The following is a 24,383-nucleotide window of genomic DNA, read 5'->3' on the forward strand; positions in this document are numbered from 1 at the left end:
TTCTTGCCTGGGAAATCCCATGACGGAGGAGCCTGGCAGGCTGTAGTCCTTGGGGTTGCAAAGAGTCAGACATGACTTAGCAACTAAACTAAAACTACTGTTTTTATGGGATAAAAATATATTAGGTTTGGTGGTTCTCCAAGTGTGATACGTGGAACTCTTGGGTCTCTAAGACTCATTCATGGAATCTGCAAGGTCAGAACTTAAAAAAAAAAATTCTGAGATGTTATATGCCACTTTTGCTGTGTTGACATTTACAGTAATGGTACAAAAGCAATGTTGGGGAAAATTACTGGTACTCTAGCATAAGTCAAGCCAGGGACAATAAACTATACCTAGTAGTCCTTGTGTTTTTCAATATCACACACATTGTGTTAAAAAAAAAAAAAGGCTATTAAGAATGCCCTTGATGAGGAATAAAATTTTTTTAATTTATGAAAATTTAACCCTTGGGTTAGACATTTAAAAAATTATTCTGTACAGTTAAAGGTGAAGTACTCAAATATTTCTCTTGCATACCAAATTACATTGATTGTCTTGAGGACAAAAGGCTTGGTTAAGGGCCTTAAATCATAATGTTGACATAGCATTTATGAATGTCTATATACCAAATGATATAGCAACCACCTTCATAAAGCAGAAACTTGAAAGTATTCAGGGTAAAGGACAAACACTCAAAGAGTTTATCATATCACTTTTAATTGGTAAAGTGGATCTAAAATAAGTAAGGATGTAAAAGACCTAAAATAATAGTAAATAATAGTTGTTATATATTAAATAGTAAGTAGTAAATAATAGTTTATGGATATAATTTGAACTCTGTTCTGAGATAATATTGTTTCTTCTTAAGTGTATCTGGAACATTCACAGAAAATTTATATACTATGTCATAAAGAAATTCTGAGTGAGTTCATAAAGTAGAAACATTACAAAAATTATTTTTCATCATAATGCAGTAAAGACAGAAATGAATAATAGCAGCAAAAACCAGTCATGTTCACCTACAATGTAAATATTGTTTTAAGGAGCTTTAGGATAAAGAAGGGGCATCCCTGGTAGCTGAGACAGTAAGAATCTACCTGCAGTGCTGGAGACCTGGGTTCTATCCCTGGATCAGCAAGACCTGGAGAAGGGAATGGCTGCCCGCTCCAGTATTCTTGCTTGGAGAATTCCATGGACAGAGGAGCCTGGTGGGCTACAGTCCATGGCTTTGCAAAGAGTCAGGACTGAACGATGGAGACTTTCATTTTTCAAGGTAAAGAATCCGCCTGACAATGCAGGAGACACAGGTTCAATCCCTGATCTGGGAGGATCCAACATGCCATGGAGCAGCTAGGCCCGTGTGCCACAGCTGTTGAGCCTGTGCTCTGGAGCCTGCAAGCCGCAACTGCTGAGCTTGTGTGCCACAACTGCTGAAGCCTGAATGCCCTAGAGCCCATGCTGTACAACAAGAGAAGCCACCACGGTGAGAAGCCCGCTTACCTCAACTAGAAAAAAGTTTGCACAGCAACAAAGACCCAGCACAGCCAAACATAAATAAAAATTATTTTTAAACAAAAACTTTAATGTGAGAGGGAAGAAAAAAGTATAGGATCTCTTTAAAATACACTGATGATGAAAAAGCTACATGTAGGAATCTAGGGGATATAATTAAAATAGTGACTTTAAAAACATTTGGCCTTGGGTATTTTTATCAATAAAGATGAAAGAATGAGAAGTTGAATTCCCATCAAAAAAGCTAGGAAAAAAATCACAAAGTGGGAATTCCTTGACAGTCCAGTGGTTAGTCTCCATGCTTTTACTGCAGGGAACTAAGATCCCGCAAGCTGCGTGGTGCATCCCCCACCCCAAAAAAAATCACGAAGTAAATCAGAATAATGAACAAGGAAGGACATAATAAAGATGAAAGCAAAAATTGTTAAGGTAGAGGACAGAAAAACATTGAGTAAAAAATAAATAGAAAAAAAGTTTGTTCTTTAGAAAAGGCCACAGAATAGAAAAGTACTAGTTATGAAACATAGAATTTAGCTGATCTTAGAAAATTTGGTAAATTTTAACAGGGTAGTAACAGGAGAGAGGTTAGTACAGAGATACAGAAGACATGACAAGGGAGAAATAATCATTTAAGCAGAAAGTTTAAAAAGTCATAGATTCTGTTCTGTATAACTTAGGTGAGATGGTTAATTAATAGGAAAATCCACTTTACCAAAATTGTCTCTGAAAAACTACAAGACTTAAACAAGGCTTTTTTTTTTTTCTAAGAAATAAGAAAAAGTATCAAGAACTCTCAACAAAAGCACTAACCCAGAAAATTTACAAGTTATAGTTTACCAAATTTTCTAAGATCAGCTAATCTCTATGTTTCATGAAATTTTTCAGACAATAAAAATTTAAGATCCCAAGGGAACTCTCATACACTGTTGTTGGGGATGTAAATTGGCACAACCACTATGGAGAACAGTATGGAGGTTCCTTAAAAAACTAAAAATAGAATTAGCATATGACACAAGAATTCCAACCAGGAATTTCTCCTGGGCATATACCCAGAGAAAACTATAATTCAAAAAGATCCATGCACCACACTGATGTTCATTGCAGCACTATTTACAATAGCCAGGATATGGAAGCAACCTAAATGTCCATCAGCAAAGGGATGGATAAAGATTTAGTTTAAGTGAAAGTGTTAGTCACTCAGTCATGTCCAACTCTTTGTGACCCCATAGTCTGTAGCCTGCCAGGTTCCTCTGTCCATGGAATTCTCCAGGCAAGAATACCGGAGTGGGTTGCCATTCCCTTCTCCAGGGCATCTTCCCAACCAGGAACTGAACATGGGTGTCCTGCATTACAGGCCGATTCTTTATCATCTGAGCCACCAGAGAATCCAGGAAAGATGTAGTACATATATGCAATGAAATAACTACTCAACAATAAAAAAAGAATGGAATAATGCCATTTGCAGAAACATGGATTGTCATACTGAGTGAAGACACAGAAAAACAAATATATAATATTGGTTATATGTGGAATCTAAATTTAAAAGGTACAAATGAATTTATTTACAAAACAGAAGTAGAGTCACAGATGTAGAAACAAATTTATGGTTACCAGGGGATAAGGGAGGGGGAGGGATAAATTGGGAGATTAAGACTGACATATACACTGCTGGACTTCCCCTGGTGGCTCAGATGGTAAAGAATCTGCCTGCAGCACAGAGACCCAGGTCCAGTTCCTGGGTCAAGAAGACCCCCTGGAAAAGGGAAAGACTACCCTATCTAGTATTCTTGCCTAGAGAGTTCCATCGACAGAGGAGTCTGGCAGGCTGCAGTTCATGAGGCCACAAAGAGTTGGACAGGACTGACTGTCACTTTCACTTTTTCATACACACTATTAGATATAAAATAGATAACTAATAAGAACCTGTTGTATAGCATAGGGAACTCTACTCAGTACTCTGTAATGGCCTATATGGGAAAAGAATCTTTAAAAAAAAAAAAAAAGAGTGGGTGTATAAATATGTGTAACTGATTTCTTTTGCTGTACACCTGAAACCAACACAACATTGTAGATCACCAAAGTTGATTTAATAGAAAAATTGACAAAAGGCATGAGCAGAGTGTTATAAGACATTTAAATGGCCTTAAATTTGTACTAGAACTACAAGGTAAAACAATACTGAGTTACTATTTCTCTTGTGAGATTAGCAAAAATTCAAAACCCTGAGAGCACTCTGTTAAGGAACCCATGAGGAAACAGTCACTCATTAGTTGCAGTGGCAAGTACAAAACGATTTAGTCCCCACAAAGAGGTATTCAGTTCAGTTCAGTCGCTCAGTCATGTCTGACTCTTTTCGACCCCATGACTTGCAGCACGCCAGGCCTCTCTGTCCATCACCAACTCCCGGAGTTTACCCAAACCTATGTCCATCGAGTCGGTGATGCCATCCAACCATCTCATCTTCTGTCGTCCCCTTCTCCTGCCGCCCCCAATCCTACCCAGCATTGGGATCTTTTCCAATGAGTCAACCCTTCGCATGAGGTGGCCAAAGTGTTGGAGTTTCAGCTTCAACATCAGACATTCCAATGAACACCCAGGATTGATCTCCTTTAGGATGGATTGATTGGATCTCCTTGCAGTCCAAGGGACTCTCAAGAGTCTTCTCCAACACCACAGTTCAAAAGCATCAATTCTGCGGCGCTCAGCTTTCTTCATCATCCAACTCTCACATCCATACATGACCACTGGAAAAACCATAGCCTTGACTAGACGGACTTTTGTTGGCAGGTAATGTCTCTGCTTTTAAATATGCTATCTAGGTTGGCCATAACCTTCCTTCCAAGGAGTAAGCGTCTTTTAATTTCATGGCTGCAATCACTATCAGCAGTGATTCTGGAACCCAAAAAAATAGTCTGACACTGTTTCCCCATCTATTTCCCATGGAGTGATGGGACCAGATGCCATGATCTTAGTTTTCTGAACGTTGAGCTTTAAGCCAACTTTTTCACTCTCCTCCTTCACCTTCATCAAGAGGCTCTTTAGTTCTTCTTCACTCTCTGCCATAAGGGTGGTGTTATCCACATATCTGAGGTTATTGATATTTCTCCCGGCAATCTTGATTCCAGCTTGTGTTTCTTCCAGCCCAGCGTTTCTCATGATGTACTATGCATGTAAGTTAAATAAGCAGGGTGACAATATACAGCCTTGACGTACTCCTTTTCCTATTTGGAACCAGTCTGTTGTTCCATGTCCAGTTCTAACTGTTGCTTCCTGACCTGCATACAGGTTTCTCAAGAGACAGGTCAGATGGTCTGATATTCCCATCTCTTTAAGAATTTTCCACAGTTTATTGTGATCCACACAGTCAAAGGTTTTGGCATAGTCAATAAAGCAGAAATAGATGTTTTTCTGGAACTCTCTTGCTTTTTCGATGATCCAGTGGATATTGGCAATTTGATCTCTGGTTCCTCTGCCTTTTCTAAAACCAACTTGAACATCTGGAAGTTCACGGTTCATGTATTGCTGAAGCCTGGCTTGGAGAATTTTGAGCATTACTTTACTAGCATGTGAGATGAGTGCAATTGTGCGGTAGTTTGAGCATTCTTTGGCATTGCCTTTCTTTGGGATTGGAACGAAAACTGACCTCTTCCAGTCCTGTGGCCACTGCTGAGTTTTCCAGATTTGCTGGCATATCGAGTGCAACACTTTCACAGCATCACCTTTGAGGATTTGAAATAGCTCAACTGGAATTCCATCACCTCCACTAGCTTTGTTCATAGTGATGCTTTCTAAGGCCCACTTGACTTCACATTCCAGGATGTCTGGCTCTAGGTGAGTGATCACACCATCGTGATTATCTGGGTTGTGAAGATCTTTTTTGTACAGTTCTTCTGTGTATTCTTGCCACCTCTTCTTAATATCTTCTGCTTCTGTTAGGTCCATACCATTTCTGTCCTTTATCGAGCCTATCTTTGCATGAAATATTCCTTTGGTATCTCTAATTTTCTTGAAGAGATCTCTAGTCTTTCCCAATCTGTTGTTTTCCTCTATTTGTTTGCACTGATCGCTGAGGAATGCTTTCTTATCTCTCCTTGCTATTCTTTGGTACTCTGCATTGAGATGGGAATATCTTTCCTTTTCTCCTTTGCTTTTCGCTTCTCTTCCCTTCCCAGCTATCTGTAAGGCCTCCTCATATTGCCATTTTGCTTTTTTGCATTTCTTTTCCATGGGGATTTTCTTGATCCCTGTCTCCTGTACAATGTCACTAACCTCTGTCCATAGTTCATCAGGCACTCTGTCTATCAGGTCTAGTCCCTTAAATCTATTTGTCACTTCCACTGTATACTCATAAGGGATTTGATCTAGGTCATACCTGAATGGTCTAGTGGTTTTCCCAAAGAGGTATTAGGCAATATCTATTAAAAGTACATATGAATTTACCCTTTGATTCAGTAATCCCACTTATAATTTTCCCAATGGTACTTGTTTAACATAATGAAACTAGAAATGCACAAAATTATTTATTGCAGCATTGTTTAGAACAGCAAAATATTAGAAATCACTTAAGTGCGTATACCTCAGAAACAGGGCTTCCCTCATAGCTCAGTTGGTAAAGAATCTGCCTGCAATGCAGGAGACCCTGGTTCGATTCCTGGTTGGGAAAGGCTACCCACTCTAGTATTCTGGCCTGGAGAATTCCATGGATTGTATAGTCCATGAGATTGCCAAGAGTCAGACACGACTGAGCAACTTTCACTCACTCACTCACTCACTCACTCTAAGAACAAGTTGACCATGTGATAGAAACAGTAGATTACCATGGAGCTGTAGGATAGAATGGGCTTCCCAGGTGGCACTAGTGGTAAAGAACCTGCCTGCCAATGCAGGAGACGTAAGAGATGTGGGTTCAGTCCTTGGATTGGGAAGATCCCCTGGAGGAGGGCATGACTCTCCATTCCAGTATTTTTGCCTGGAGAATCCCATGGACAGGGAGCCTGGTGGGCTATAGTACATACGGTCACAAACAGTTGGATGCAAGTGAAGCTACTGAGCAGCAACAGTAGTAGAGTAGAATAAAATGACCTAAATGTTCATCAACAGATGAATGGATAAAGAAGATATGGCATATATATGCAACAGAATGCTGCTGCTAAGTCGCTTCAGTCGTGTCTGACTCTGTGCGACCCCATAGATGGCAGCCCACCAGGCTCCACCGTCCCTGGGATTCTCCAGGCAAGAACACTGGAGTGGGTTGCCATTTCTTTCTCCAATGCATGAAAGTGAAAAGTGAAATCGCTCAGTCGCTCAGTCGTGTCCGACTCTTCGAGACCCCATGGACTGCAGCCTACCAGGCTCCTCCTGTATGCAACAGAATACTAAGCCATAAAAATGAAAAATGCACCAACATGGATGAACCTTAGAGGGTATTATGCTTTTAAAATAAGAGAAAGACAAATAGTGCATATCATGTGGCTTCTTAAAAATATAAAACTACTAAATATAACAAAAGAAATGATCTCACAGAGACAAAATTAGTAATTATCAGTGGGGAGAGGGAAGGGGAGGAGCAAGATAGATTTAGAGATACAAACTATTATGGAAAATAGTTTAAAATAGCTTTTACATGGACTATTGTGGAAAATAAAAAAGCTACACAGATGTATGGTACAATACAGGGAATATGCGAGTGTTTTGTAGTAACTATAAATGGAATATAATTTTTAAAAATTGTGAATCACTTTGTTGCACATCTGAAACTTATTTAATATTGTATATGAATTATACTTCAGTAAAAGTTTTTAGACTATATGAACTGATAAGAATTAACTTGGTATGTATTTTTAAGTTAAAAAACAAAAGGAAAAAGGGCAAATATAGTATGTTATTAATGCAGAGTACATCATGGGAAGTGCTGGGCTGGATGAAGCACAAGCTGGAATCAAGATTGCCAGAAGAAATATCAATAACCTCAGATATGCAGATGACACCACTCTTATGGCAGAAAGCAAAGAGGAACTGAGGAGTTTCTTGATGAAAGTGAAAGGAGAGTGAAAAACTGGCTTAAAACTCCACATTCAGGGAGGGAGGTTCAAAAGAGAGGGGATGTATGTATACTTATGGCTGATTGATGTTGAGCTTTGACAGAAAACAGCAAAATTCTGTAAAGCAATTATCCTTCAATTAAAAAAAAAAATCAACATTCAAAAAACTAAGATCATGGCATCCAGTCCTCTCACTTCATGGCAAATAGATGGGGAAACAATGGAAACAGTGGCAGATTTTATTTTGGGGGGCTCCCAATCACTGCAGATGGTGACCACAGCCATGAAATTAAAAGACATTTGCTCCTTGGAAGAAAAGCTATGACCAACCTAGACAGCATATTAAAAAACAGAGACATTACCTTGCTGACAAACCCCATCTAGTCAAAGCTATGGTTTTTCCAGTAGTCATGGATGGATGTGACAGTTGGACCATTAAGAAGGCTGAGCGCCAAAGAACTGATGCTTTTAAACTGTTGTGTTGGAGAAGACTCTTGAGAGTCCCTTGGACTGCAAGGAGATCCAACCAGTCCATCCTAAAGGAAATGAGTCCTGAATATTCATTGGAAGGACTGATGCTGAAGCTGAAACTCCAATCCTTTGGCCAGCTGATACGAAGAACTGACCCATTGGAAAAGACCCAGATGCTGGGCAAGATTGAAGGCTGGAGGAGAAGGGGATGACAGAGGATGAGATGGTTGGATGGCATCACTGACCTGATGGACATGGATTAGAGCAAGCTCTGAGAGTTGATGATGGATAGGGAAGCCTGGCATGCTGCAGTCCGTGGGGTCCCAGAGAGTCAGACATGACTGACCGAGTGAATTAAACTGAACTGATTAATAATCTTTTAGACAGAAGAGGAAAGAATATATGAGTATTTTCTTATTTTTATACAAGAAACACAAAAGGATAAAATAGAAATTGAAGAAATTTGGTTACTTTGGGAGTGGTGGAAAATAAGTGAACCTTTTTTGAGACTTGTATAGTTTTGAGTTTTGAGACGTGTTAATTTTGTGCCTTTCTTAAAAATAAAATTAACAAGGATGTGATTGGGTAAAACAAAAAAGCAAATGAACCTAACTGTTTTTCTAATTGATAATACAGGAAAAATTAACTCAGAGAACTAATGTAGTACTCTGTGTTCTCAGTGGGATATATTTTAAGGATAAACATTTTTCAGTCGTTCTATTGGTGTGGTAATTTTGTGGGTTTTTACTGTTAAGGGAATAAAAATATGGAATGGGGAAACAGAAGAGCTCCATGGTTATAGAGGTAACAATATGAACTAATGATTTAAATATATATATATTTTAGCATTTATTAACTTTGCCTACTATAAAATTCTAGAAGCAGTGACACTACAGTAGCAGTGACCACACTTATGCCAGTCCCTACCACAAGTAGGCTTCCTTGCTAGCTCAGTTGGTTAAGAATCCACCTGCAATGCAGGAGACCGTGGTTCGGTCCTGGGTTGGGAAGATCCACTGGAGAAGAGACAGGCTACCCAGTCCAGTATTCTTGGACTTTCCTTGTGGCTCAGCTGGTAAAGAATCCGCCTGCAATGTGGGAGACCTGGGTTTGATCCCTGGGTTGGGAAGATACCCTGGAGAAGGGAAGGGCTACCCACTCCAGTATTCTGGCCTGGAGAATTCCATGGACTGTATAGTCCATGGGGTCTCAAAGAGTCAGGCACAACTAAACGACTTTCACTTTCACCACAAGTAGCAGTAATAGGACATTTGGCATATTGATTGATTCCAAGTCAGGGACAGGAAAAGTAGAAAGCGGACAAGGAACATTTTTATATGCTAAAAAAAGGAAGTCCTCAAGATACATTGAAAATATATAAGGACCAGTCTGAAGGGCTTTCCACTGGCCAGATTTGGAATCATTTGTGCATTAAAATGAGTAATGAAATCCTAGATAACATATTAGATAATAAGAAACAATCTATGTTTCTTTTTGATAATGATAAAAAGAAACAAAACCAAAAAAGTTGTGGGGGTCACAGAAGAGAAGGCATTTCTTTTTTTTTTTTTTTTAAAGAATGCTACGGAAAAATAGAGAATGAATAGTTGACTTAAAAAAATTACTGGTTTGACAACAACCCAGAACCTATGGGACACTGTAAAAGCAGTGCTAAGGGGAAGATTCATAGCAATACAGGCTCACCTCAAGAAACAAGAAAAAAGTCAAATAAATAACCTAACTCTACACCTAAAGCAACTAGAAAAGGAAGAAATGAAGAACCCCAGGGTTAGTAGAAGGAAAGAAATCTTAAAAATTAGGGCAGAGATTAATGCAAAAGAAGCAAAAGAGACCATAGCAAAAATCAACAAAGCCAAAAGCTGGTTCTTTGAGAAGATAAATAAAATTGACAAGCCATTAGCCAGACTCATCAAAACAAAGGGAGAAGAATCAAATCAACAAAATTAGAAATGAAAACAGAGAGATCACAACAGACAACACAGAAATACAAAGGATCATAAGAGACTATTATCAGCAACTATATGCAAATAAAATGGACAACTAGGAAGAAATGGATAAATTCTTAGAAAAGTACAACGTCCCAAAACTAAACCAGGAAGAAATAGAAAATCTCAACAGACCCATCACAAGCACGGAAATTGAAACTGTAATCAGAAATCTTCCAGCAAACAAAAGCCCAGGACCAGATGGCTTCACAGCTGAATTCTACCAAAAATTTAGAGAAGAGCTAACACCTATCCTACTCAAACTCTTCCAGAAAATTGCAGAGGAAGGTAAACTTCCAAACTCATTCTATGAGGCCACCATCACTCTAATACCAAAACCTGACAAAGATGCTACAAAAAAAGAAAACTACAGGCCAATATCACTGATGAACATAGATGCAAAAATCCTTAACAAAATCCTAGCAAACAGAATCCAACAACATATTAAAAAGATCATACATCATGACCAAGTGGGCTTTATCCCAGGGATGCAAGGATTCTTCAATATCCGCAAATCAATCAATGTAATACACCACATTAACAAATTGAAAAATAAAAACCATATGATTATCTCAATAGATGCAGAGAAAGCCTCTGACAAAATTCAACATCCATTTATGATAAAAACCCTCCAAAAAGCAGGAATAGAAGGAACATAGCTCAACATAATAAAAGCTATATATGACAAACCCACAGCAAACATTATCCTAAATGGTGAAAAACTGAAAGCATTTCCCCTAAAATCAGGAACAAGACAAGGGTGCCCACTCTCACCACTACTATTCAACATAGTTTTGGAAGTTTTGGCCACAGCAATCAGAGCAGAAAAAGACATAAAAGGAATCCAGATTGGAAAAGAAGAAGTAAAACTCTCACTGTTTGCAGATGACATGATCCTCTACATAGAAAACCCTAAAGATTCCACCAGAAAATTACTAGAGCTAATCAACGAATATAGTAAAGTTGCAGGATATAAAATTAACGCACAGAAATCCCTTGCATTCCTATACACCAACAACAAGAAAACAGAAAGGGAAATTAAGGAAACAATTCCATTCACCATCACAACGAAAAGAATAAAATACTTAGGAATATATCTACCTAAAGAAACAAAAGACCTATATATAGAAAACTATAAAACACTGGTGAAAGAAATCAAAGAGGACACAAATAGATGGAGAAATATACTGTGTTCATGGATTGGAAGAATCAATACAGTGAAAATGAGTATACTACCCAAAGCTATCTATAGATTCAATGCAATCCCTATCAAGCTTCCAACGGTATTCTTCGGAGAACTAGAACAAATAATTTCACAGTTTGTATGGAAATACAAAAAACTTCAAATAGCCAAAGCAATCTTGAGAAAGAAGAATGGAACTGGAGGAATCAACCTGCCTGACTTCAGGCTCTACTACAAAGCCACAGTCATCAAGACAGTATGGTACTGGCACAAGGACAGAAATATAGATCAATGGAACAAAATAGAAAGCCCAGAGATAAACCACACACCTGTGGACACCTTATCTTTGACAAAGGAGGCAAGACTATACAATGGAGAAAAGACAGTCTCTTTAACAAGTGGTGCTGGGAAAACTGGTCAACCACTTGTAAAAGAATGAAACTAGAACACTTTCTAACACCATACACAAAAATAAACTCAAAATGGATTAAAGATCTAAACATAAGACCGGAAACTATAAAACTCCTAGAGGAAAACAGACAAAACACTCTCCGACATAAACCACAGCAGGATCCTCTATGACCCACCTCCCAGAATGTTGGAAATAAAAGCAAAAATAAACAAATGGGACCTAATTAAACTTAAAAAGCTTTTGCACAACAAAGGAAACTATAAGCAAGGTGAAAAGACAGCCTTCAGAATGGGAGAAAATAATAGCAAATGAAGCAACGGACAAACAATTAATCTCAAAAATATACAAGCAACTCCTGCAGCTCAATTCCAGAAAAATAAGTGACCCAATCAAAAAGTGGGCCAAAGAACTAAACAGACACTTCTCCAAAGAAGACATACAGATGGCTAACAAACACATGAAAAGATGCTCAACATCACTCATTATCAGAGAAATGCAAATCAAAACCACAATGAGGTACCATTTCACACCCGTCAGAATGGCTGCTATCCAAAAGACTACAAGCAATAAATGCTGGAGAGGGTGTGGAGAAAAGGGAACCCTCTTACACTGTTAATGGGAATGCAAACTAGTACAGCCACTATGCAGAACAGTGTGGAGATTCCTCAAAAAACTGGGAATAGAACTGCCATATGACCCAGCAATCCCACTGCTGGGCATACACACTGAGGAAACCAGACTTGGAAGTGACCCGTGTACCCCAATGTTCATCGCAGCAGTGTTTATAACAGCCAGGACATGGAAGCAGCCTAGATGCCCATCAGCAGACGAATGGATAAGGAAGCTGTGGTACATATACACAATGGAATATTACTCAGCCATTAAAAAGAATACATTCGAATCAGTTCTAATGAGGTGGATGAAACTGGAGCCTATTATACAGAGTGAAGTAAGCCAGAAAGAAAAACACCAATACAGTATATAACACATATATATGGTATTTAGTCAATTGGTAAGGATAACCCTATATGCGAGACATCAAAAGAGATACAGATAAATAGAACAGTATTATGGACTCTATGGGAGAGGGCGAGGGTGGGATGATATGGGAGAATGGCATGGAAGCATGTAAATTATCATATGTGAAACAAATCGCCAGTCTAGGTTCAGTGCGTGATACAGGGTGCTCGGGGCTGGTGCACTGGGATGACCCGGAGGGATGGGATGGGAAGGGAGGTGGAAAGGGGGTTCTGGAAGGGGAAAACATGTACACCCATGGTGGATTCATGTCAATGTATGGCAAAACAAATACAATATTGTAAAGTTAAAAAATAGAAAACAAACTAATTAAAACAAAAAAATTACTGGTTTGTAACCACTAGTATACTGGTTGGTTCTGGCAGAGATTACCATTGATACAAAAACCGTTAAGCAAATACAAGATTGTTGGGGAAGAGGATAATTATCAGTACATTAAAGTATTACTCCATAGATTACTAATTACAAAGGAGAAAAAATAACTCTACAATGGAAATATTTGGTGGATAACCACCTTAAAGCTAGTGATCAACATTACTAATGCTGGGATGAACTGGTATGATACATTAAGGAGGCATACCATCTGTGTACTGTTCCTGTCAAAAATGATTAACCTGAAATGAAATCTTACTGGAGCTAATCCAAACTTTAGGGCAATACTACAAGATAAATGGTGTCTTAAGGTTTTTTTTTTTTTTCTTTAAAAAAAAAAAAAACAGGAAAAAAGACAAGGGAGACATGGCAGTCAAATACAATATGGAACCCTAGATTGCAACCTGAGGTTGGGGAAGATATAGCTATAAAGGAGATAAGGGGGAGAGTTGGGGACAATGTTGTTTTTGTTAATTTTTTTGAAGGGGATGATGGCATTATAGTTATGTATCATAATGTTGTTGTTTATTACTCAATTAGAGTTAAAGCTTCATGGTATCTACAGATTTGAAATTCTTCACCCATAAATAACTTGTGTGTGTGAGTGTATATGTAAATCAAATGAAACAAAATGTCAGTAGTTGAATCTATAGAGGTAAAATTTTGTGGAAGTACATCGTATTCTTCATTCAACTTTTCTATAGGTTGAAATTTTTAAAAATAAAATAACTGGGGAAGAATAAAAGGCAGGGGCAAGAATCGTACACCGTCAGTAGTGCCGTAATTCTTCCCTTTCCTTCTTACCTTTCATTATATCATTTTCTGATCTAATATGATATTTGTCATTAAGTGATATCAATGTATGTTAGAGCTCTTGGTATTATATAAAGTGCTATATCAGTGTTAATTGTTGTTAATACATATGAAACATAGAGAGAAGGGAAATGGAGATGGAGAAAGAGAAGATAACAAAAACCATCATCCTGGCCTTTAAAATTTTTGTTGAATTAGTGACCAACATTTTCCACGTTGACAGTCTCATAATTGAGACAACCTACACAGATATTCTTAGATTAATCCTAAGAGCAGCTGTCTCTCTTGGTAAATAATAGCATTGTATGCTACCTATCAGTGTAGAAGAATACTTAACAAAGGAGTGAATACAAGGAAGCTGGAATCAGTTGGTTCTGGTGTTTCACGTGTTTCCCATATATAAAATATACTCACCCCTGACCAAGACTTCCAAAAGTCTTACTATAGTATCATCTCAAAAATCATGCTCTTGTTTTCTAACTCAGTTTAGATACAAATGAAGTTCCTTGGGTATAGTTCCTTTGGTATAGTTTCTCTTGATCTGTAGACCTTTAAAAGTTAAAAGACGAATTACTTGCCCATACACACCTAACATACAGTGTTAGGACAGGCATAGGATAACCACTGTAAACACTCCTGTTTGAATTGGGGAAATCGGGTACACACAGGGATCACTGTTCCATAGCAATTCTGAAATCCAGCTGGGCAAATGTTGGAAGTTATTTGATTAGATCTTAAGGAATAATTCTTTATGGCTCTTGAATCTGCCCTTTAGGCTCGAACTTCCACTCTAATTTATCCTTTTTTCCTAGTTTTCTTTTTTTTTTTAATTCAGATATAATTTTCATTCTATAAAATTTATTTTTTAAAGTATAAAATTCAGTGGTTTTTAATATACTCATTCACAAAGTTTTGTGACCGTTACCACTATGTGATTGTAGAATATATTCTTCATCCTTAAAAAACCCATTATTAGCACTCATTCCTCATCATTCTCCTACTCTTCTCCAGGCTCTGGCAATTACTAATCTAATAAGATTTCTATCTCTCTAGATTTGCCTGTTTTAAACATTTCATATAAATGCAGTTGTACTATGCACAACCTTCACTTAGCATCCTTTTGAGGTTCATTCTTCTGGTAACGTGTCAGTTCTTTGTTTCCTTTTATGACTGAATAATACTCTATTGTATAAATATACTGCCTTTTATTTGTATATTTACCAGTTGATGTTCATTTGCGTTGTTTCTACTTTTTGGTTGTTACGAATAATGCTGCTGTGAACATTCATACACATTTTTGACTGAATATGTTTTCAGTTTTCTTGGTTATATACCTGGGGCTGGAATTTTCTGGGTCACATGGTAATCCTGTTTACATTTTTTAATGTAGGGCTTCCCTCGTAGCTCAGTTGGTAAGAATCTGCCTGCAATGCAGGAGACCTGGGTTTGATCCCTGGGTCAGGAAGATCCCCTGGAGAAGGAAATGGCAACCCACTCCAGTATTCTTGCCAGGAAAATCCCATGGATAGAGGACCTGGCGGGCTCCAGTCCACGAGATCGCAGCATGACTTAATGACTAAACCACCACCACCAATGTGTTATCAAAGTTTATTTTCAAAAACACTGCACCATTTTGCATTCCCACCCACGGTGTATGACGAATCAAATTTCTTCACATCCTCAGTTGCTCTTGTTATCTGCATTTATTATAATTCTCCTTCTAGGTGTGAAGTAATGTCTCATTCTAGTTTTGATTTGCATTTCCCTAAGGAAAGATATTCCCATCTGAATGCAGAGTTCCAAAGAATAGCAAGGAGAGAGAAGAAAGCCTTCCTCAGTGATCAATGCAAAGAAATAGAGGAAAACAACAGAATGGGAAAGACTAGAGATCTCTTCAAGAAAATTAGAGATACCAAGGGAACATTTCATGCAAGGATGGGCTCGGTAAAGGACAGAAATGGTATAGACCTAACAGAAGCAGAAGATATTAAGAAGAGGTGGCAAGAATACACAGAAGAACTGTATAAAAAAGATCTTCACGACCCAGATAATCACGATGGTGTGATCACTCACCTAGAGCCAGACATCCTGGAATGTGAAGTCAGGTGGGCCTTAGGAAGCATCACTACGAACAAAGCTAGTGGAGGTGATGGAATTCCAGTTGAGCTATTTCAAATCCTGAAAGATGATGCTGTGAAAGTGCTGCACTCAATATGCCAGCAAATCTGGAAAACTCAGCAGTGGCCACAGCACAGAACTGGAAAAGGTCAGTTTTCATTCCAATCCCAAAGAAAGGCAATGCCAAAGAATGCTCAAACTACCACACAATTGCACTCATCTCATATGCAAGTAAAGTAATGCTCAAAATTCTCCAAGCCAGGCTTCAGCAAAACGTGAACCGTGAACTTCCAGATGTTCAAGTTGGTTTTAGAAAAGGCAGAGGAACCAGAGATCAAATTGCCGACATCTGCTGGATCATCGAAAAAAGCAACAGAGTTCCAGAAAAACATCTATTTCTGCTTTATTGACTATGCCAAAGCCTTTGACTGTGTGGATCACAATAAACTGTGGAACATTCTGAAAGAGATGGGAATACCAGACCATCTGACCTGTCTCTTGAGAAACCTGTATGCAGGTCAGGAAGCAACAGTTAGAACTGGACATGGAACAACAGACTGGTTCCAAATAGGAAAAGGAGTACGTCAGGGCTATATATTGTCACCCTGCTTATTTAACTTATATGCAGAGTACATCATGAGAAACGCTGGGCTGGAAGAAACACAAGCTGGAATCAAGATTGCCAGGAGAAATATCAATAACCTCAGATATGCAGATGACACCACCCTTATGGCAGAAAGTGAAGAAGAACTAAAGAGCCTCTTGATGAAAGTGAAAGAGGAGAGTGAAAAGATTGGCTTAAAGCTCAATATTCAGAAAACTTAAGATCATGGCATCTGGTCCCATCACTCCATGGGAAATAGATGGGGAAACAGTGGAAACAGTGTCCGACTTTATTTTTTGGGGCTCCAAAATCACTGCTGATGGTGATTGCAGCCATGAAATTAAAAGACGCTTACTCCTTGGAAGGAAAGTTATGACCAAACTAGATAGCATATTTAAAAGCAGAGACATTACTTTGCCAACAAAGGTCCGTCTAGTCAAGCCTGTGGTTTTTCCAGTGGTCATGTATGGATGTGAGAGTTGGACGGTGAAGAAAGCTGAGCCCCGAAGAATTGATGCTTTTGAACTGTGGTGTTGGAGAAGACTCTTGAGAGTCCCTTGGACTGCAGGAAGATCCAACCAGTCCATCCTAAAGGAGATCAGTCCTGGGTGTTCATTGGAAGGACTGATGTTGAAGCTGAAACTCCAATACTGTGGCTACCTCATGCGAAGAGTTGACTCACTGGAAAAGATCCTAATGCTGGGAAGGATTGGGGGCGGCAGGAGAAGGGGACGACGAGGATGAGATGGTTGGATGGCATCACCGACTAAATGGACATGGGTTTGGTTGGACTCCGGGAGTTGGTGATGGACAGGGAGGCCTGGCATGCTACAATTCATGGGGTCGTAAAGAGTCGGACACGACTGAGTGACTGAAGTGAACTGAAAGACTAATGTGCTTTAGGGAAATGCATCTTGTCATGTGCTTACTGGTCATTAGTAATATCTTATTTGAAGAAATGCCTGCTCAAATCATTTTCTCTTTAATTGGGCATTTGTTTCTTTATTGTTGGGTTATAAAAGTTCTTTATATACTTGGAGAGTAGACCCTTAACAGACATGTGATTTGTAGATATTTACTCCTGTTCTGTGGACTGTATTCACTTATTGTTAATTTCCTTTGAAGTACAAAAGTTTTAAATTTTAATCAAGTTGTTCATACCTGTTTTTCCTTTCATTGCTTGTGTTTTAGTATCAGATCTAAGGAATTACTGATATAATTTAAGGTCTTTATACTTTATACTTATGTTTATAAGTAAATTTATACTTATGTTTTCTTTCAGGTATTTATAGTTTTAGGTCCTGTATTTAGGTCATTCATCCATTTTTGGGTTAATTATTCTATATGGTATGGTATGAGGTAGAGGTCCAGCTTCATTATTTTGCATATAAATTTCCAGTTGTCCTAAGCAAAATTTATTGAAAAGACAATTATTTTCTTCGTTGAATTTTCTTGGTACTCTTAACAAAAATAGATTAAGATATGTGTTCTTCTCATGAGCGCTGAGATTGTGTCTATTTTGTTCATTTTGAATACCTGGAAAATAGCTTAGTTCCTGGCATATAATAAGTTCTCAAGGATTTTGTTCAGTGAATTATTGTTGTAGATCTCCTTCGGTTCTTGTAGGAAAATAGCTTGGAAGAAGGCAAGCCTGGGAGGAAGGAATGAAGGGAGGGGGAAAAAAGATTTTTTTTTTTAAATAAATTAAGGGTCAATCTTGGAGCTCAGTTCTGCTCTGTTGATCTATATGTCTATCCTTATGCCATTAACACCTAGGTTTGATTATTACATTTTTTAATAAGTTTTGATATCAGGAATTGCTAATCTTCCAATTTAGTTCTTTTTCAAGATTGTTTTGGCTATTCTGGATTCCTTGCATTTCGATATGAGTTTTAGAATCAACTTGTCAGTTTCTACAAAAATGCCAGCTAAGGCTCTGATAGAGATTGTGTTAAATTTGTTGATCAATTTGGGGAGTCTTATCATGTTAACAATATTAAATCCTCCAGTTCATGAACACAGGATGTATTTCTGTTTATTTAGGTTCTCTTTATGCTTTGTCAGACTTATTTTTATTCTTTGTAATATGTTATAAATGAAATTATTTTCCTAATTATTTCATTTGGGAATTGCTTACTGCCATTGTATAGAAGTAAAATTGATTTTTGTATATTGACATGGCATCCTGTAACCTTGCTGAGCTTAACTAGTTCTAAAATTTTGTGTGTGTGGATTCCTTAGAAATTCCCATATACAACATTACATTATCTATAAAGAGAGTTTTACTTCTAATTTTTCAATCCAAATGGCCTTTACCTCTTTTTCTTGCCTAATTGTTCTGGCTAGAACCTCCAGTACATGTTGAATAGAAATGGTGAGAGCATATGTCCTTTTCTTGTTCTGATATTTTTGGGGAAACTTTCAATCACTTTCACCATTAAGTATGATGTTATCTGTAGATTTTTCATAGATCCTCTTTTTTAGATTGAGGTAATTTCCTTCTATTCCTAGTTTGTTCAGTGTTTTTATCATGAAAAGGGTATAAAGTGCTTTTCTACATCTGTGGAGATTATTATGTGGCTTTTGTCCTTTCTTAATATGTTACATTACATTGCTTGACTGGTTTTTATATGTTAAACTAACCTTGCATCTTGGGGATAAATCCCACTTGGTGTTGATGTACTTTTTATTGTGTGTTGCTAGGTTCTGTTTGATAGAGTTGACCCTCAAACATGTGGTAGATAGAGTCTGACCTTTTGTACAGCCAAAAATTCATGTATGACTTACTGTCAGCCCTCTGAATTTGCAGTTCCGCACCCACTAAAATTCAACCAACCACAAATTGTGTAGTACTGTAGTATTTGCTGTTTAAAAAAATCCACATATATGGATTCTTTACCAGCTGAACCACGAGAAAAGCCCCAACAACAACATGGCTCAAAACCATGTTGCTTCAGGGTCAACTGGATTTTTTGTCTATTCATAATAGATAGTTTTCATTAGATTTGGCACTTTTCTTTTTGTGTGGTTTCTTTGTCTGGTTTTGGTATCAGGCTAACACTGCCCTCATAGGATGGGTTGGGAAGTATTCTTTCCTCATCTCTTTTTTTGGAGTTTGTGAAGGATTAGTTTTAATTCTTTAAATGTCTAATAGAATTCACCAGTAAATCTATCTGTTCATGGGCTTTTCTTTGTGACAAGAGTTTTGGCTACTAATTCAGTCTCTTTACTTGTATGTCTGTTCAAGTTTTTTATTACTTCTTGAGTGAGTTTGATAGTTCTTGTTTTTCTAGGAATTTGGCCTTTTCATCTAGGATATCTAATTTGTTGATGTGTAGCTTTTTTTTCTATAGTAATTCTTTATTATTTTTTGTGTTTCTTTAATGTTAATGGTGATATCTCTTCCTTCATTTCTAATTTTGCAACCTTAAATCTTTATTTTTATTCTTGGACAACTTTTTTATCTTTTCAAAGAATCAATTTTTGGTTTTATTGATCTTTTCTTTATCTTACCTGTCTTGCCTTTCCTTCTCCTATTTATTTTTTCTGCTCTAACTTTTTTTTTTATTTCTACCTCTATGCTTGCTTTGGGTTTAATTTTCAAATCATTTTCTCTTTAGGAGGGCTAGGTTGAGTTGAATTTTTTAATATCTATGTTTATTGCTGTAAGTTGGTCTCTAATCACTGTTTTAGCTTCATCACATACCTTTTGTTTGTTTGTTTGTTTGTTTTTAAATAAATTTATTTATTTTAGTTGAGGGCTAATTACTTTACAATATTGTAGTGGTTTTTGCCATACATTGACATGAATCAGCCATGGGTTTACATGTGTTCCCCATCCTGAACATCACATACTTTTTGGTATGTTGTTTTCCTTTTCAGTCATTTGGGAGTTGATTGGTGTTGAGCATCTTTTTCCACGTTCGGTCATTCTGCTGTTTTCAGGATACTTCAGTTCCTCTCCTTGTGAGCCTCCTCAGTGCCACTCACAGTACAACTTTCTCCAGAGTGAGTGATGAGAGAGCAAGAGGGCAGAATAGAAGGGGGTGATAGTGAACATCAATGTTCTGAGTATCCAGGGTAGAAGCCATATTCTCTTATAACCTAATCGTGGAAGTGACATACACTTTTGCAGTATGTTATTTTAATCTCACATTTTACCCTTCATACAATGTGGAAGGGACTATGCAACACTGGAGATGCAACCAGGAGGTGGAAGGTGGGAATCATTAAGGACCATCTTGAAACTGGCTACCACAAAAAACTTATTAAATTCTTAAATTTGTTAATTTAAAAAATAAAGAGATGGGGCAAAAATAAATTATTTCTATCTTCTTAGGGGCATACCATTTCCGTGTGGCAACATATTTTCTCTTCTAGCCCCGTGTTTATTAGTTACCTGACTTTTGAAACCATTTGAGCCTATATCCCTGACCAAGATCTTTAGTTAATTCATTTTTGTGTAATTGTGACCACTTGTGCAAGAATCTAGAAGGCTCACTAACTAATTAGCAACTGAGCAGCATTTTCTTTATCTCTTTATCTTTTTAAATCTTTTTTTTTTTTTTTTTGCTGTTTGCCAAGTCTTTTGGTCTTACACATAGATGTCTTCCCAATATAAACAAGCAAAAACTGAGTAGATGAATAACTGAGCTCTAAACTCAACTCTGAAGTGTAGCTCTAGTCATACGATATGAATGTGATCATATTTCTGTCCTTTTTTTATAAATTTAATCATTTTGAATTTACAAAGTGACGTTAGCCAGTAAATTACAGGTCAGTTAACCGAAATACATAGAAGTAAATCCAGTATCTCCTTTTAACACATAATGCAAAGCAAGATTAGGTTTGAAAAAGGATGGAGAAACGGTTTGCCGAACACCAAGGATTCCTGAAGGAAATCATCAAGAAATAGTATTAATTAGGAATCCTTCTGTGTAACGTAGAAATCTCTTGCTTTGATATAAATCACTTTAGTTAGGTTACATATGCTAATACTATCTATTCTGGCTCAGAATATATCACATGGGCTTAGAAATTATGTCCTTTGTATTTTCCAAGCTAGTTAATAATTTATGTATTAACCCAGTTAATATTTCTACTTAGTTGACATTTTATGATTTAAATAAAAATAACTGCTCAGCCTGAATCTTTTTGTTTCTCTTGTTATATTCACTGCAAACTAAGATAACAGTGTAGTTAATGTCAGTTATTAAAATGCCAAATATAAGAACTCAGTATTTTATCTACAATATCACACAATCTTAAAATATCCTGTGAGCAAGCCCTATTATGATTTCCAAAGTTCTGTTATTTCCATTTTATGAACAGAGAAACTAAAATATGGAGGGGTGTGTAACTAGCCTAAATTTATAAAGATGGCTAAGATTTCAATCTGTCAGTCTTTTTTCATTAAAATTTAGTTGATGTACAATATTATTTCAGTTTCAGGTATACTATAGGATGATTTGACATACATGATGAAATGATCACCACAATAAATTCAGTAACAGTCTGTCCCCATACAAAGTTATTTCAATATCACGGGCCATATACCTTGTATTATATATTCTCACTTACATGTGGAACCTAAGAAACAAAACAAAGTAAAACAGACTCATAGTTACAGAGAACAAACAAGTGGTTGCCAGAGGGGAGAGAGGTGTTGGGGGATGAGTAAGTGTAGAGGGGAAAATTACAAAGTACAGACCTCCAGTTTTAAAATAAATAAGCCATGGGGATATAATATCTACAATTGACCCTTGAACAACATGGGGGTTCGGAGCACTGACCCTCTGCATAGTCAAAACTCGAACTTTATAGTGGGCCCTTCGTATTTGGGGTTCCACATCTACAGATTGAGCCAACTATGGATTGTGTAGTACTATAGTGCATATTTATTGGAAAAAAATTCATATCTATGTGCACTTCTACAGTTCAAACTCATGTTGTTCAAGGGTCAAGTGTATAAGCAAGTCTTTCTTTTTAGTACACTAGAACAACTAGTGCTTATCTTCCCCTATGGGTTCTAAACAAAGAATAAATATGAGGATTAAATATTACTTTTTTTTATAGGTCCATAATCCTTCCTCAGATGTTTTTTTCAAAATTCAAAATTGTTTTGAAAGAGCTAATATTAAGGAGATGTTTATTGTGCAGCATCTCTAGCAGATCCATAAAAGCACCCTGTGATCAAATATATTGATACTTCTGCAAAGCCATAAACAGATTGATGTCGGTTTAGATCGCATTTTGCTAATCAGATATGATGGTGGTCATTGTGGAGGAGTTTGTTGCCTTTCCTCACCTTTATAAAAATAGTTGCTTGTTAGAGGATTTGCCTTCAGATTCTTAGGCACTCCAACTAAGACAACATAAGCCTTCAGTCTCGGACAGCTCGGGATCAAGGCAGGTCTGCCCACACAACACTGATTTGTCTGGGTAAGAGTTGAGGTGGTAAAGAGCAGAGAATTAATATCTCTAGAAGTAGGCCCACTTCCAAAGAGGAAGTACAGAGCCTAACCAGATACGCTTAGTCATCTTTCCCATTTCAGTAGTCATTCTGCCTCTGAAGGAGCAGGGTAAATAAAAGGATTGGAGTGAAACCAGTAGTGTGTCTGGAAAAACCACTACCACCCAATATCAGAACTCTTTTTTACTTATTATATACTGTGTTTATAAGTTTATTTATTCCACACTTCTTACTATAAAATCATTCAGTTGTTTTTACCTCTTGTACAGGTTTCAAGCAGAATTGTATATGACTGCTTACCTTTATTTTGGTTATAGCTGACCAACATGTTTTGGGATCAAGGACTGATTAAGACTCTCAGTAATGGTATTGCTGTTTCTATAGGGGAATCTTAGTAGATGAGTGCTGAAATATTTAGGAGTGAAATGCCGTAATTTTGTGATTTACTTTTCAGTAGTTCTACAAACCAGAAAGTAAAAAGAAGGTGAATATGGAAGTATACTGACAATTCTTGAATCTTGGTTGAGGCTGTCTGTCATTATAGTGTTAATTTTTTCTTTATTATTGAAATTTCTTGATATGAAAAGTTGATAAAGAAAAAAATCCTTGATGACATTCAGGCTCTAAACGAAGTGCATATTTGACAGAATTAATGGTAATAAACAGTTAACAGAGTTTAGATATTTTCTTTAATAGTTAATGTGTGTACCTACTCTACTACATTAAAAATTGCTTGGTTACTTATATATACAATTTATGTTCACATAGTAAGTTTTAATATCTTTTAGAATTCATTTGAATTAAAACTCTGAAAATAAGCTGTCTCCTTTTATGTCTAGTTCTTTATATTTTAATTTGGGACCAAAAATGTTTATTTTCAAGAAGTAATTAAATGAGCCAAGTTTGGGGTTGATATATTCTCATAATACTAATTAAATTTACAAGGTTTTTGTTGCTAAGTTCCAGAAGCCATTTGCAATTATGGACTGACTCTGAGACTTCTGAAATCATTAATTTGTAGTTAAGATAAATTTAAACATCGGTATTTTGTATTCTCTTTTTAATTCTTACTGTATTTATTTTTTCCCTAGATCTTCCTCAGAACTGTGATCCTAACATTCCCCTAGTTGCTCAGGAATTAATGAAAAAGATGATACGTCAGTTTGCAATTGAGTATATTTCAAAAAGTGGTAAAATTCAAGAGAATAGAAATGGTTCAGTTGGACCAAGTCTGATATGTAAAAGTATCCAAATGAATCAAGCAGAAAACTCCCTTCAGGAAGAGCAGGAAGGCCCCTTAGACCTCACTGTGAATCGAATGCAAGAACAAAATACTCAGCAAGGTAAGATTTGTGTGTG

The 24,383-nt window shown here is 37.1% G+C and overlaps 1 protein-coding gene across 33 annotated transcripts in view; it reads left to right on the forward strand.

Moving 5' to 3' along the window:
• LCORL (ligand dependent nuclear receptor corepressor like) overlaps positions 1–24,383 on the forward strand; it is a 172,932-nt gene that overhangs the window by 92,621 nt on the left and 55,928 nt on the right. For all 33 annotated transcript variants that reach the window (XR_014082971.1, XR_014082972.1, XR_014082965.1 and 30 more), the window contains one exon: positions 24,116–24,367. Coding sequence is in view for 29 of the 33 variants with exons in the window: in XM_081593251.1 (XP_081449377.1) it covers positions 24,116–24,367 (252 nt within the window). In the remaining 4 variants the exon portion in view is untranslated. The remainder of the gene's footprint in view (positions 1–24,115; positions 24,368–24,383) is intronic.

Source organism: Giraffa tippelskirchi, chromosome 1 (assembly GCF_054371585.1).
Source record: "Giraffa tippelskirchi isolate mGirTip1 chromosome 1, T2T-mGirTip1v1.2.pri, whole genome shotgun sequence".
Taxonomy (NCBI): domain Eukaryota; kingdom Metazoa; phylum Chordata; class Mammalia; order Artiodactyla; family Giraffidae; genus Giraffa; species Giraffa tippelskirchi.